This window comes from Oncorhynchus gorbuscha, linkage group LG14 (genome assembly GCF_021184085.1).
Source record: "Oncorhynchus gorbuscha isolate QuinsamMale2020 ecotype Even-year linkage group LG14, OgorEven_v1.0, whole genome shotgun sequence".
Taxonomy (NCBI): Eukaryota; Metazoa; Chordata; class Actinopteri; order Salmoniformes; family Salmonidae; genus Oncorhynchus; species Oncorhynchus gorbuscha.
In genome coordinates this window covers 2873248-2888247 of record NC_060186.1, presented here as the reverse complement: position 1 = coordinate 2888247, position 15000 = coordinate 2873248, and the positions used below count along the sequence as shown (strand labels likewise).

Here is a 15000-nt window from a genome sequence, read left to right as displayed (position 1 = left end):
TCCCTAGCAGCCTGCGTTCCCTCCCCAACATAACTCTTTCAACAACGTCTCTGAGGTGTTTGGTAGTCCTCCTCCCTAGCAGCCTGCGGACGCTCCCCAACATAACTCTTTCAACAACGTCTCTGAGGTGTTTGGTAGTCCTCCTCCCTAGCAGCCTGTGGACGCTCCCCAACATAACTCTTTCAACAACGTCTCTGAGGTGTTTGGTAGTCCTCCTCCCTAGCAGCCTGCGGACGCTCCCCAACATAACTCTTTCAACAACGTCTCTGAGGTGTTTGGTAGTCCTCCTCCCTAGCAGCCTGCGGACCCTCCCCAACATAACTCTTTCAACAACGTCTCTGAGGTGTTTGGTAGTCCTCCTCCCTAGCAGCCTGTGGACGCTCCCCAACATAACTCTTTCAACAACGTCTCTGAGGTGTTTGGTAGTCCTCCTCCCTAGCAGCCTGCGGACGCTCCCCAACATAACTCTTTCAACAACGTCTCTGAGGTGTTTGGTAGTCCTCCTCCCTAGCAGCCTGCGGACGCTCCCCAACATAACTCTTTCAACAACGTCTCTGAGGTGTTTGGTAGTCCTCCTCCCTAGCAGCCTGCGTTCCTCCCCAACATAACTCTTTCAACAACGTCTCTGAGGTGTTTGGTAGTCCTCCTCCCTAGCAGCCTGCGTTCCGCTCCCCAACATAACTCTTTCAACAACGTCTCTGAGGAAGATCCATCAGGAGATGGACATGTATCTTTCAGTTATTCAACGTTCAATTCATTGTTTCAACGTTTGTGTAACTCCCACTACACTGCACTAAGACACAGCTATTACATTATAGTCTCCCTCCACCCACTGACGTCATCTTCTCTCTGATTTTATTGGTTTGCTTTTCAAATATTTTGTTCAGAGGACATAAAACACCATTGAAGGGAACTGCTCCAAATCAGTTAGATCGTCCAACGTATCCCAGAGAGCATCTGTAGAGCAGCTCAACCAACTGTCTTCTTCTGATAACCAACTGTCACTCAGAGGAAGAAAAGATTTATAGTGGGTCTTTCATTTCTTCAAAGTTGATGCACTTTTCCCCATCCTTTCAACCTCCCTCCGACACTCTGACTCTCCCTCCGACCCTTCACCCCTCTGCCCCTCTGACTCTCCCTCCACCACTCCGACTCTCCCTCCACCACTCCGACTCTCCCTCCACCACTCCGATTCTCCCTCCACCACTCCGATTCTCCCTCCACCACTCCGACTCTCCCTCCACCACTCCGATTCTCCCTCCACCACTCCGACTCTCCCTCCACCACTCTGATTCTCCCTCCACCACTCTGATTCTCCCTCCACCACTCTGACTCTCCCTCCACCCTCTGATTCTCCCTCCGACCCTCTGATTCTCCCTCCACCCTCTGATTCTCCCTCCACCACTCTGATTCTCCCTCCACCCTCTGATTCTCCCTCCGACCCTCTGATTCTCCCTCCGACCCTCTGATTCTCCCTCCGACCCTCTGATTCTCCCTCCGACCCTCTGATTCTCCCTCTGACCCTCTGATTCTCCCTCCACCACTCTGATTCTCCCTCCACCACTCTGATTCTCCCTCCACCACTCTGATTCTCCCTCTGACCCTCTGATTCTCCCTCCACCCTCTGATTCTCCCTCCGACCCTCTGATTCTCCCTCCACCACTCTGATTCTCCCTCCACCACTCCGACTCTCCCTCCACCACTCCTGATTCTCCCTCCACCACTCTGATTCTCCCTCCACCCTCTGATTCTCCCTCCACCACTCTGACTCTCCCTCCGACTCCACTCTGATTCTCCCTCCACCACTCTGACTCTCCCTCCGACCCTCTGATTCTCCCTGACCACTCTGATTCTCCCTCCGACCCTCTGATTCTCCCTCCACCACTCTGATTCTCCCTCCACCACTCTGATTCTCCCTCCACCACTCTGATTCTCCCTCCACCACTCTGATTCTCCCTCTCCCTCCCACCCTCTGATTCTCCCTCCACCACTCTGATTCTCCCTCTGACCCTCTGATTCTCCCTCCACCACTCTGATTCTCCCTCCACCACTCTGACTCTCCCTCCGACTCTCCCTCCACCACTCTGACTCTCCCTCCACCCTCTGATTCTCCCTCCACCACTCTGATTCTCCCTCCGACCCTCTGATTCTCCCTCCACCACTCTGATTCTCCCTCCGACCCTCTGATTCTCCCTCCACCACTCTGACTCTCCCTCCACCACTCTGATTCTCCCTCCACCACTCTGACTCTCCCTCCACCACTCCGACTCTCCCTCCGACCCTCTGATTCTCCCTCCAACCCTCTGATTCTCCCTCCGACCCTCTGATTCTCCCTCCACCACTCTGACTCTCCCTCTGACCCTCTGATTCTCCCTCCACCACTCTGACTCTCCCTCCACCACTCTGACTCTCCCTCCGACTCTCCCTATACCCCTTCGACAAACAAACAAAAGAGCCCAAAAGGATCTGTCCCTTAAATCTTACTGAAGACCACTGTTACTGAAGACCACTATTACTGAAGACCACTGTTTCTGAAGACCACTGTTACTGAAGACCACTGCTACTGAAGACCACAGTTACTGAAGACCACTGTTACTGAAGACCACTGTTACTGAAGACCATTGCTACTGAAGTTACTGAAGACCACTGTTACTGAAGACTGTTATTGCTACTGAAGACCACTGTTACTGAAGACCACTATTACTGAAGACACTGTTACTGAAGACCACTGTTACTGAAGACTACTCTTATTGAAGATCACTGTTACTGAAGACTACTCTTACTGAAGACCCTATTCCCTTTATAGTGCACTGCTTTAGACCAGAGCCCTATAGTTCCATCTAGGACCCAGACACTCTGTCTGTACAACACACATTCAGACCTGTTGAGGTAACAACAGCTGCTCTGTTCTCCCTGCCAACCTGCTCTGAGCGAGACAGACGCCATATAGGACAATGCTTATTAATGAATGTGATCTTAGACTGATAATCCACATGCGTTTGGAGGGGGAAGAGAGACGAGGGGGAAGGAGAGAGGAGGAGGAAGGAGAGGAGGAGAAAGGAGAGAGGAGGAGGAAGGAGAGGAGGAGAGAAGGGAGAGAGGCGGGGAAAGAGGAGAGGAGAGGAAAGGAGAGAGGAGGGGAAAGGAGAGAGGAGGAGGGAGATGAGGAGAAAGGAGAGAGGAGGAGAAAGGAGAGTAGGAGGGATGGAGAGGAGGAGAGAAGGGAGAGAGGTGGGAAAGGAGAGAGGAGGGGAAAGGAGAGAGGAGGAGGGAGAGGAGGAGGAAGGAGAGAGGATGAGGAAGGAGAGGGGAGGGGAGGATGAAGGAGAGAGGAGGAGAAAGGAGAGAGGAGGAGGAAGGAGTGGAGGAGAGAAGGGAGAGAGGAGGGGAAATGAGAGAGGAGGGGAAAGGAGAGAGGAGGGGAAAGGAGAGAGGGGGGAAATGAGAGAGGAGGAGCAAGGAGAGAGGAGGAGAAAGGAGAGTAGGAGGGATGGAGAGAGGAGGAGGAAGGAGAGAGGATGAGGAAAGAGAGTGGAGGGGAGGAGGAAGGAAAGAGGAGGAGAAAGGAGAGTAGGAGGGATGGAGAGAGGAGATGGAAGGAGAGAGGAGGAGGAAGAAGAGAGGAGGGGGAAGGGGAGAGGAGGGGGAAGGAGAGAGGAGGGGAAAGGAGAGAGGAGGAGGAAGGAGAGAGGAGGGGAAAGGAGAGAGGAGGAGGAAGGAGAGAGGAGGAGGAAGGAGAGAGGAGGGGGAAGGAGAGAGGAGGAGGAAGGAGAGAGGAGGAGGAAGGAGAGAGGAGGAGAAAGGAGAGAGGAGGAGAAAGGAGAGAGGAGGAGGAAGGAGAGAGGAGGAGGAAGGTAAATATAAGAGAAGGAACTCCAGTGAAAGACAATCTGCATTCAGTTCTCCTTCCCCCTCCTCTCCTTCCAACTCCTTCCCCCTCCTCTCTCCTTCCTATCTCCCTTCCCCCTCCTCTCTCCTTCCTATCTCCTTCCTCCTCCTCTCTCCTTCCTCTCTCCTTCCCCCTCCTCTCTCCTTCCTATCTCCTCCCCCTCCCCCCTCCTCTCTCCTTCCTCTCTCCTTCCCCCTCCTCTCTCCTTCCTATTCCCCCTCCTCTCCTTCCCCTCCTCTCCTTCCTATCTCCTTCCCCCTCCTCTCCTTCCTCTCTCATTCCCCCTCCCTCTTCCTTCCTCTTTCTCCCCAAAGGTAAGGCTCTCTCTATGGGCCCACATTGATTTAGACTCTCCATTCCAACTCTCTCTGTACCCCTCCACCCCATTTCACACACACACACACACACACACACACACACACACACACACACACACACACACACACACACACACACACACACACACACACACACACACACACACACACACACACACACACACACACACACACACACACACACACACACACGCACACATGCACACACGCACACACACCTCTCCCACCCCTCCAACCCCATCAGTCCCCATTTCATTCTCCCAGCCCCGTTTCATATGGTAATTAAAAGTCCAGGCCACTTATGGAGAGAGGGAGAGAGTAAGAGCCTGATAAAAAACATAGTAATTGTTGCTGAAACCGAAAGTGGAGATGGGCTCTAGTTGCCTGGAGATTTCTTTAAAGGAAGAAGGAAAAGGTCAAGGATAGACAGGGGATGGAGAGAGAGAAGAAAGGTAGAGAGAGAGAAGAAAGGTAGAGAGAGAGAGAGAGACAGAGACAGAGACAGAGACAGAGACAGAGGAGAAAGATAGAGATAGGGAGAGAGAGAGAGAGAGAGAGAGAGAGAGAGAGAGAGAGAGAGAGAGAGAGAGAGAGAGAGAGAGAGAGAGAGAGAGAGAGAGAGAGAGAGAGAGAGAGAGAGAGAGAGACAGAGAGAGAGCGAGAGAGCGAGAGAGAGAGAGACAGAGCAAGAGCGAGAGAGAGAGAGAGAGAATTAGGATCTGTATAAAAATAGTTATAGAACCCATTGCCCTTTATGGTTGTGAGGTCTGGGGTCTGCTAAGCAACCAAGAACCAAACACCAAATTGAGACTCTGCATGAAGAATGCTACAAAAGTGTCCTCTGCGTACAACATAACACACCAAATAATGCCTGCAGAGCAGAATTAGGCCGATACCTTGTCAGCTCGGGGGATTCAATCTTGCAACCTTACAGTTAATTAGTCCAACGCTCTAACCACCTGATTACATTAAACACTCCACGAGGAGACTGCCTGTTACGCGAATGCACTAAGTAAGTTGCTAGCTAGCATTAAACTTATCTTATAAAAAAACATCAATCATAATCACTAGTTAACTACACATGGTTGATGATATACTAGTTTATCTAGCGTGTCCTTCGTTGCATATAATCGATGCGGTGCGTATCGTTGCTCCAATGTGTACCTAACCATGAACATCAATGCCTTTCTCAATACACAGAAGTATATATTTTTAAACCTGCATAATTAGCTAAAAGAAATCCATGTTAGCAGGCCATGTGAAATTGTGTCATTTCTCTTGCGTTCATTGCACGCAGAGTCAGCGTTTATGCAACAGTTTGGGCCGCCTGGCTCATTGCGAACTAATTTTCCAGAATTTTATGTAATTATGACATAACATTGAAGGTTGTGCAACGTAACAGCAATATTTAGACTTATGGATGTCACCTGTTAGACAAAATACAGAACGGTTCCGTATTTCACTGAAAGAATAAACGTCTTGTTTTCGAGATGATAGTTTCCGGATTCAACCATATTAATGACCTACGGCTCGTATTTCTGTGTGTAATTATGTTATAACTACGTGTATGATTTGATAGAGCAGTCTGACTGAGCGATGGTAGGCAGCAGCAGGCTCGTAAGCATTCGTTCAAACAGCACTTTCCTGCGTTTGCCTGCAGCTCTTCGCTGTGCTTCAAGCTGTTTATGACTTCAAGCCTATCAACTCCAGAGATGAGGCTGGTGTAAGCGATGTGAAATGGCTAGCTAGTTAGCGGGGTGCGCGCTAATAGCATTTAAAATGTCACTCGCTCTGAGACTTGGGAGCGGTTGTTCCCCTTGCTCTGCATGCGTAACACTGCTTCGAGGGTGGCTGTTGTCGTTGTGTTTCTGGTTCGAGCCCGGGAGGAGTGAGGAGAGGGACGGAAGCTATACTGTTACACTGGCAATACTAAAGTGACTATAAGAACATCCAATAGTCAAAGGTTAATGAAATACAAATGGTATAGAGGGAAATAGTCCTATAATTCCTATAATAACTTCAACCTAAAACTTCTTACCTGGGAATATTGAAGACTCATGTTAAAAGGAACCACCAGCTTTAATATGTTCTCATGTTCTGAGCAAGGAACTGAAACGTTAGCTTTCTTACATGGCACATATTGCACTTTTACTTTCTTCTCCAACACTTTGTTTTTGCATTATTTAAACCAAATTGAACATGTTTCATTATCTACTTGAGGCTAACTAGATTTTATTGATGTATTATATTAAGTTAAAATAAGTGTTCATTCAGTATTGTTGTAATTGTCATTATTACAAATACATTTTATTTAAAAAATCATAATCGGTCGACCTCTACCCAGGACAGCAACACAATTAGACCCAACCAAATCATTAGAAAACAAAAACAGAATTACTTGACACATTAGATAGAATTAACAAAAGAACTGAGCTAACTAGAATGTTATTTGGCCCTAAACAGAGAGCACACAATGGCAGAATACCTGACAAGTGTGACTGACCCAAACTTAAGGAAAGCTTTGACTATGTACAGACTCAGTGAGCATAGCCTTGCTATTGAGAAAGGCCGCCGTAGGCAGACATGGCTCTCAAGAGAAGACAGGCTATGTGCTCACTGCCCACAAATTGAAGTGGAAACTGAGCTGCATTTCATAACCTCCTGCCAAATGTATGACCATATTAGAGAGACATATTTCCCTCAGATTACACAGACCCACAAAGAATTACCACAGTGTGTAATCACAGCAGCACGATTTGTGACCTGTTGCCACAACAAAAGGTCAATCAGTGAAGAACAACTAACTAAATAAACAAACTAAATAACTACTAACTAACAAAATACAACCCATATTTATGTTTATTTATTTTCCATTTTTAACTATTTGCACATCATTACAACACTGTATATACTGTAGACATAATGACATATGAAATGTCTTTATTCTTTTGCAAACTTTGTGAGTGTAATATTTACTGTTCATTTTTTATTGTTTGGTTTACTTTTGTTATTATCTATTTCACTTGCGTTGGCAATGTTAACATATGAAAAAAGAGCTTCTTTAATTTCGACCAGGCAGCAGCAATGATAGAGGTGGGAGAAGATCGACTCACAGAGACTGGAGGTTCCTGAGGTTCTGAAGGGCTTCGCCTGGAACCCGTCGCAGCTGGTTGTTCTGAAGCATCCTGCATGGGAAGATAAAACGCAAGAGATCATCAGGGCAGGGGGAAGAAAATTGATGGCGCACCTGAAAGTGATGACACTGACACAGATCCTTTAAAATCTATCAGAGAGAGGTGACACAGAACACAGAACACAGACCCTTTAAAATCTATCAGAGAGAGGTGATAGAGAAAACATACCCTTTAAAATCTATCAGAGAGAGGTGACACAGAACACAGAACACAGACCCTTTAAAATGTATCAGAGAGAGGTGACAGAGAACACAGAACACAGACCCTTTAAAATCTATCAGAGAGAGGTGACACAGACACAGACCCTTTAAAATCTATCAGAGAGAGGTGACAGAGAAAACATACCCTTTAAAATCTATCAGAGAGAGGTGATAGAGAAAACATACCCTTTAAAATATATCAGAGAGAGGTGACACAGACACAGACCCTTTAAAATCTATCAGAGAGAGGTGACAGAGAACACAGAACACAGACCCTTTAAAATCTATCAGAGAGAGGTGACACAGAACACAGAACACAGACCCTTTAAAATCTATCAGAGAGAGGTGACACAGAACACAGAACACAGACCCTTTAAAATCTATCAGATAGAGGTGACATAGAACACAGAACACAGACCCTGTAAAATCTATCAGAGAGAGGTGACACAGAACAGTTGAAGAACACTTTTGCCACATTTCAGGCTTCAAACAGTTGAAAGGGAAGACTGTGTATTTAAATAGTCTGTACACTGTGTATTTATATAGTCTGTAGCTTTGTGTAGACTGTGTATTTATATAGTCTGTAGACTGTGTATTTATATAGTCTGTAGCTGTAGACTGTGTATTTATATAGTCTGTAGACTGTGTATTTATATAGTCTGTAGCTGTAGAGTAGACTGTGTATTTATATAGTCTGTAGACTGTGTATTTATATAGTTTTCTGTAGACTGTGTATTTATATATCTTCCCTGTCCCTGCTGTAGACTGTGTATTTATATAGTCTGTAGACTGTGTATTTATATAGTCTGTAGACTGTGTATTTATATAGACTGTGTATTTACAGTTACAGTGCCTTGCGAAAGTATTCGGCCCCCTTGAACTTTGCGACCTTTTGCCACATTTCAGGCTTCAAACATAAAGATATAAAACTGTATTTTTTGTGAAAAATCAACAACAAGTGGGACACAATCATGAAGTGGAACAACATTTATTGGATATTTCAAACTTGTTTAACAAATCAAAACAAGTTTGAAATAAAAATTGGGCTTGTTATTGCAAAATTATTCAGCTCCTTTAAAAAAATACAGTTTTATATCTTTATTATAGCCTGAAATTTGGCAAAAGGTCGCAAAGTTCAAGGGGGCCGAATACTTTCGCAAGGCACTGTATATAGTCTGTAGCTGTAGGGTAGACTGTGTATTTATATAGTCTGTAGACTGTGTATTTATATAGTCTGTAGACTGTGTAATTATATAGCCTGTAGACTGTGTATTTATATAGCTTGTAGACTGTGTATTTATATAGTCTGTAGACTGTGTATTTATATAGTCTGTAGTCTAGGGTAGACTGTATTTATATAGTCTGTAGCTGTAGGGTAGACTGTGTATTTATATAGTCTGTACTGTGTATTTATATAGCCTGTAGGACTGTGTATTTATATAACCTGTAGACTGTCCTTATATCCTGTGTATTTATATAGTCTATATAGCTGTAGGGTAGACTGTGTAGATTTATATAGTCTGTAGACTGTGTATTTATATAGTCTGTAGCTGTAGGGTAGACTGTGTATTTATATAGTCTGTAGCTGTAGGGTAGACTGTGTATTTATATAGTCTGTAGCTGTAGGGTAGACTGTGTATTTATATAGCCTGTAGACTGTGTATTTATATAGTCTGTAGACTGTGTATTTATATAGTTTATAGCTGTGTAGGGGAGACTGTAGACTTTATTTATATAGTCTGTAGACTGTGTATTTATATAGCCTGTAGCTGTAGGGTAGACTGTGTATTTATATAGTCTGTAGACTGTGTATTTATATAGTTTATAGCTGTAGGGGAGACTGTGTATTTATACAAGTGGGACACAATCATGAAGTGGAATGACATTTATTGGATATTTCTAACTTTTTTAACAAATCAAAAACTGAAAAATTGGGCGTGCAAAATTATTCAGCCCCCTAAAGTTAATACTTTGTAGCGCCACCTTTTGCTGCGATTACAGCTGTAAGTCGCTAGGGGTATGTCTCTATCAGTTTTGCACATCGAGAGACTGACATTTTTTCCCATTCCTCCTTGCAAAACAGCTCGAGCTCAGTGAGGTTGGATGGAGAGCATTTGTGAACAGCAGTTTTCAGTTCTTTCCACAGATTCTCGATTGGATTCAGGTCTGGACTTTGACTTGGCCATTCTAACACCTGGATATGTTTATTTTTGAACCATTCCATTGTAGATTTTGCTTTATGTTTTGGATCATTGTCTTGTTGGAAGACAAATCTCCGTCCCAGTCTCAGGTCTTTTGCAGACTCCATCAGGTTTTCTTCCAGAATGGTCCTGTATTTGGCTCCATCCATCTTCCCATCAATTTTAACCATCTTCCCTGTCCCTGCTGAAGAAAAGCAGGCCCAAACCATGATGCTGCCACCACCATGTTTGACAGTGGGGATGGTGTGTTCAGAGTGATGAGCTGTGTTGCTTTTACGCCAAACATAACGTTTTGCGTGGATAGTAATCTTAGTGTCAGAGTGCTGAGGCAGAACTAACACAGCATGGGCCTACTGTAATGTGTCATCATTAAGATGAAATACAATATAATACAATAGACTACAATAGACTACAATAGAATACAATAGACCACAATAGAATACAATATAATACAATATACTACAATATAATACAATAGAATACAATATACTACAATATAATACAATAGAATACAATATAATACAATATAATACAATAGACTACAATAGAATACAATAGACTACAATATAATACAATATACTACAATATAATACAATATAATACAATATACTACAATATAATACAATAGAATACAATATACTACAATATAATACAATAGAATACAATATAATACAATATAATACAATAGACTACAATAGAATACAATAGACTACAATATAATACAATAGACAATAGAATACAATATACTACAATAGACTACAATAGAATACAATAGACTACAATAGACTACAATAGAATACAATAGACTACAATAGACTACAATATAATACAATAGACTACAATATAATACAATAGACTACAATAGACTACAATATAATACAATAGACTACAATATAATACAATAGACTACAATATAATACAATATACTACAATAGAATACAATATAATACAATATACTACAATATAATACAATATAATACAATATACTACAATGTACTACAATATAATACAATATAATACAATATACTACAATATAATACAATATAATACAATATACTACAATATAATACAATAGAATACAATAGACTACAATAGAATACAATAGACTACAATAGACTACAATATAATACAATATAATACAATAGACTACAATAGAATACAATAGACTACAATATAATACAATAGACAATATAATACAATAGACTACAATAGACTACAATAGAATACAATAGACTACAATAGACTACAATATAATACAATAGACTACAATAGACTACAATATAATACACTAGACTACAATAGAATACAATAGACTACAATAGACTACAATAGAATACAATATAATACAATATAATACAATATACTACAATATAATACAATAGACTACAATATAATACAATATACTACAATAGAATACAATATAATACAATATACTACAATATAATACAATATAATACAATATACTACAATGTACTACAAGTTAATACAATATACTACAATATAATACAATAGACTACAGTAGACTACAATAGACTACAATAGAATACAATATACTATCCTAACGCACACAGATCATACAGAATACTCTGCTGTGGTGTGGTGTTAACGCAGCCAAATCTGGACCACATAAACCCACCGGTGACAGGGTTACGAATCCCACCTCGGCCCCTACTCTCTGTCCCCCTCAATATCTGTCAATTCAATTCAATTCATTTCAATTCAATTCAAGGGTTCTATTGGCATGGGAAACATGACAAATCAAGTGAAATAGATAATAAACAAAAAATAAATAAAATATAAAATATATATCTGTCTCTCCCTAGCTTCTGACTGTCACTGTCCATCCACAAATAAAATACTTATATAGGTATAAATTCTAACGCACAAATATCCTATCGCTGATCCCCTAGGAAACAACATCTCTGGACTGTGTTAGTACATAATCTAATCTCCTGTCTGTACATGAACAAACTGGGTGTTAAATCTTCACCCAGAGTTCCGTAGTCTGTCAAGCCAGAGATGAGGAACACACAGACAGGATCACAGGCAGCAGAACATCGGATGTGGACATTGCCCAAACATGTTGGAATTCAGGCTTAGAGGCAGATGTGTACTCAACTCTCTCTAGCTGTCTGTCTGTCTGTCTGTCTGTCTGTCTGTCTGTCTGTCTGTCTGTCTGTCTGTCTGTCTGTCTGTCTGTCTGTCTGTCTGTCTGTCTGTCTGTCTGTCTGTCTGTCTGTCTGTCTGTCTGTCTGTCTGTCTCTCTGTCTCTCTGTCTCTCTGTCTCTCTCTCTCTCTCTCTCTCTCTCTCTCTCTCTCTCTCTCTCTCTCTCGGTCTCTCTCTCTCTCTCTCTCGGTCTGCTCCTAGTCTCTCTCCCAGTCTCTCTCCCAGTCTCTCTCCTAGTCTCTCTCTCCCAGTCTCTCTCTCTCTCGGTCTCTCTCTCTGTCTGTCTCCTAGACTCTCTCTCCCAGTCTCTCTCTCCCAGTCTCTCTCTCTCTCAGTCTCTCTCTGTCCAGTCTCTCTCCCAGTCTGTCTCCCAGTCTCTCTCTGTCTCTCTCCCAGTCTCTCTCTCCCAGTCTCTCTGTCTGTCTCTCTCCCTGTCTCTCTCTCCTAGTCTGTCTCTCTCCCTGTCTGTCTGTCTGTCTGTCTGTCTGTCTGTCTGTCTGTCTGTCTGTCCCTGTCTGTCTGTCTGTCTGTCTCTCTCCCTGTCTGTCTGTCTGTCTGTCTGTCTGTCTCTGTCTGTCTCTCTCCCTGTCTGTCTGTCTGTCTGTCTGTCTGTCTGTCTCTCTCTCCCAGTCTCTCTCTCTCCCAGTCTCTCTCTCCCAGTCTCTCTCTCCAGTCTCTCCTAGTCTCTCTCCCAGTCTCTCTCTGTCTCCAGTCTCTCTCTCCCAGTCTCTCCCTGTCTCTCCTCCCAGTCTCTCTCCCAGTCTCTCTCCCAGTCTCCTAGACTCTCTCTCTCTCTCCAGTCTCTCTCTCTCCCAGTCTCTCTCCCAGTCTCTCTCCTCCTAGTCTCTCTCCCAGTCTCTCTCCCAGTCTCTCTCCCAGTCTCTCTCCCAGTCTCTCTCCCAGTCTCTCTCTCCCAGTCTCTCTCCCAGTCTCCCAGTCTCTCTCCCAGTCTCTCTCCCAGTCTCTCTCCCAGTCTCTCTCCCAGTCTCTCTCCCAGTCTCTCTCCCAGTCTCTCTCCCAGTCTCTCTCCCAGTCTCTCCCTCTCAGTCTCTCCAGTCTCTCCCAGTCTCTCTCCCAGTCTCTCTCCCAGTCTCTCTCCCAGTCTCTCTCTCCCAGTCTCTCTCCCAGTCTCTCTCCCAGTCTCTCTCCCAGTCTCTCTCCCAGTCTCTCTCCCAGTCTCTCTCTCTCCCAGTCTCTCTCCCAGTCTCTCTCCCAGTCTCTCTCCCAGTCTCTCTCCCAGTCTCAGTCTCTCCCAGTCTCTCTCTCTCTCTCCCTCTCTCCCAGTCTCTCTCTCTCCCTCTCTCTCCCAGTCTCTCTCCCAGTCTCTCTCCCAGTCTCTCTCCCAGTCTCTCTCCCAGTCTCTCTCCCAGTCTCTCTCCCAGTCTCTCTCCCAGTCTCTCTCCCAGTCTCTCTCTCTCTCCCAGTCTCTCTCCCAGTCTCTCTCCCAGTCTCTCTCCCAGTCTCTCTCTCTCCCAGTCTCTCTCCCAGTCTCTCTCCCAGTCTCTCTCTCTCCCAGTCTCTCTCTCTCTCTCCCTCCCAGTCTCTCCCAGTCTCTCTCCCAGTCTCTCTCCCAGTCTCTCTCCCAGTCTCTCTCCCAGTCTCTCTCCCAGTCTCTCTCCCAGTCTCTCTCCCAGTCTCTCTCCCAGTCTCTCTCCCAGTCTCTCTCCCAGTCTCTCTCTCTCTCCCCTGTTTGAGCGAGCTGCGAATGTAAACAAACAAATAACTTAATGAGCTCATCTGATTGGCTGTGAAAGTGTGTCACATTCCTCTATCTGACCACTAAGATCTCTTCTCCCCAGATGTCCAGTATAAAACTCTTCTTGACAACTGTCACAACAAGCCTTCCTCGGTCAACGGTAGGGTAGCATGTGTACCCACAATGCCAAGGAGAAAGGCTAATGAAACAAATGGTTTTATAGAACCAAACATCTCTATTTCTATGAAGAGATAAACCAGACCAGCTGCTATCACAAATATTATTTTTAAGGGATAAAATATGTGAATATACATCAACTTTTATATTTAATAAATCTGTCCTGTTCTTCTTTTTAACTACACATGTTCTTTCTTCTTCTTCTTCTTCCGATTGATAAACTAAACTACACTACCAATAGTATGTGGACACTTGCTCGTCGAACATCTCATTCTAAGCTCATTCATATGGAGTTGGTCCCCCCTCTTCGCTGCTATAACAGCCTCCACTCTTCTGGGAAGAGTTTCCACTAGACGTTGGAACATTGCTGCTGGGTCTTGCTTCCATTCAGCCACAAGAGCATTAGTGAGGTCGGACACTGATGTTGGGCGGTTCGGCCTGACTCACAGTCAGCGTTCCAATTCATCCCAAAGGTGTTCGATGGGGTTGAGGTCAGGGCTCTGTGCAGGCCAGTCAAGTTCTTCCACACCGATCGAAAAACCATTTCTGTATGATCCTTGCTTTGTGCACGGGGGCAATGTCATACTGAAACAGGAAAGGGCCTCCCCCAAACTGTTGCCACAAAGTTGGAAGCACAGAATTGTCTAGAATGTCATTGTATTCTGTAGAGTGAAGATTTCCCTTCACTGGAAGTAAGGGGCCTGAACCATGAAAAACAGCCCCAGACCATTATTCCTCCTCCACCAAACTTTACAGTTGGCACTATGGGGCAGGTAGTGTTCTCCTGGCATCCACCAAAACCAGATTTGTCTGTCAGACTGCCAGATGGTGAACCGTGATTCATCCCTCCAGAGACCACGTTTCCACTGCTCCAGAGTCCAATGGTGGTGAGCTTTACACCCCTCCAGACGACGCTTGGCATTGCACATGGTGATCTTAGTTCTTGTGCTGACGTTGCTTCCAGAGGCAGTTTGGAACTCGGTAGTGAGTGTTGCAACCGAGGACAGCACACGTAAAAATCATCTATGTGCTTCAGAACTCTGCGGTCCAGTTCTGTGAGCTTGTGTGGCCTACAACTTCGCGGCTGAGCCGTTGTTGCTCCTGGACGTTTCCACTTCTCAATAACAGCATTAACATT

At 44.3% G+C, this 15000-nt stretch overlaps 1 protein-coding gene across 1 annotated transcript in view; it reads right to left on the bottom strand.

Annotated features, from left to right (window-relative positions):
• Nucleotides 1-15000, bottom strand: part of LOC123995973 (leucine-rich repeat-containing G-protein coupled receptor 5-like) — a 124117-nt gene that overhangs the window by 81947 nt on the left and 27170 nt on the right. The window contains exon 3 of the mRNA XM_046299625.1: nucleotides 7341-7412. Coding sequence (XP_046155581.1) covers nucleotides 7341-7412 — 72 coding nt within the window. The remainder of the gene's footprint in view (nucleotides 1-7340; nucleotides 7413-15000) is intronic.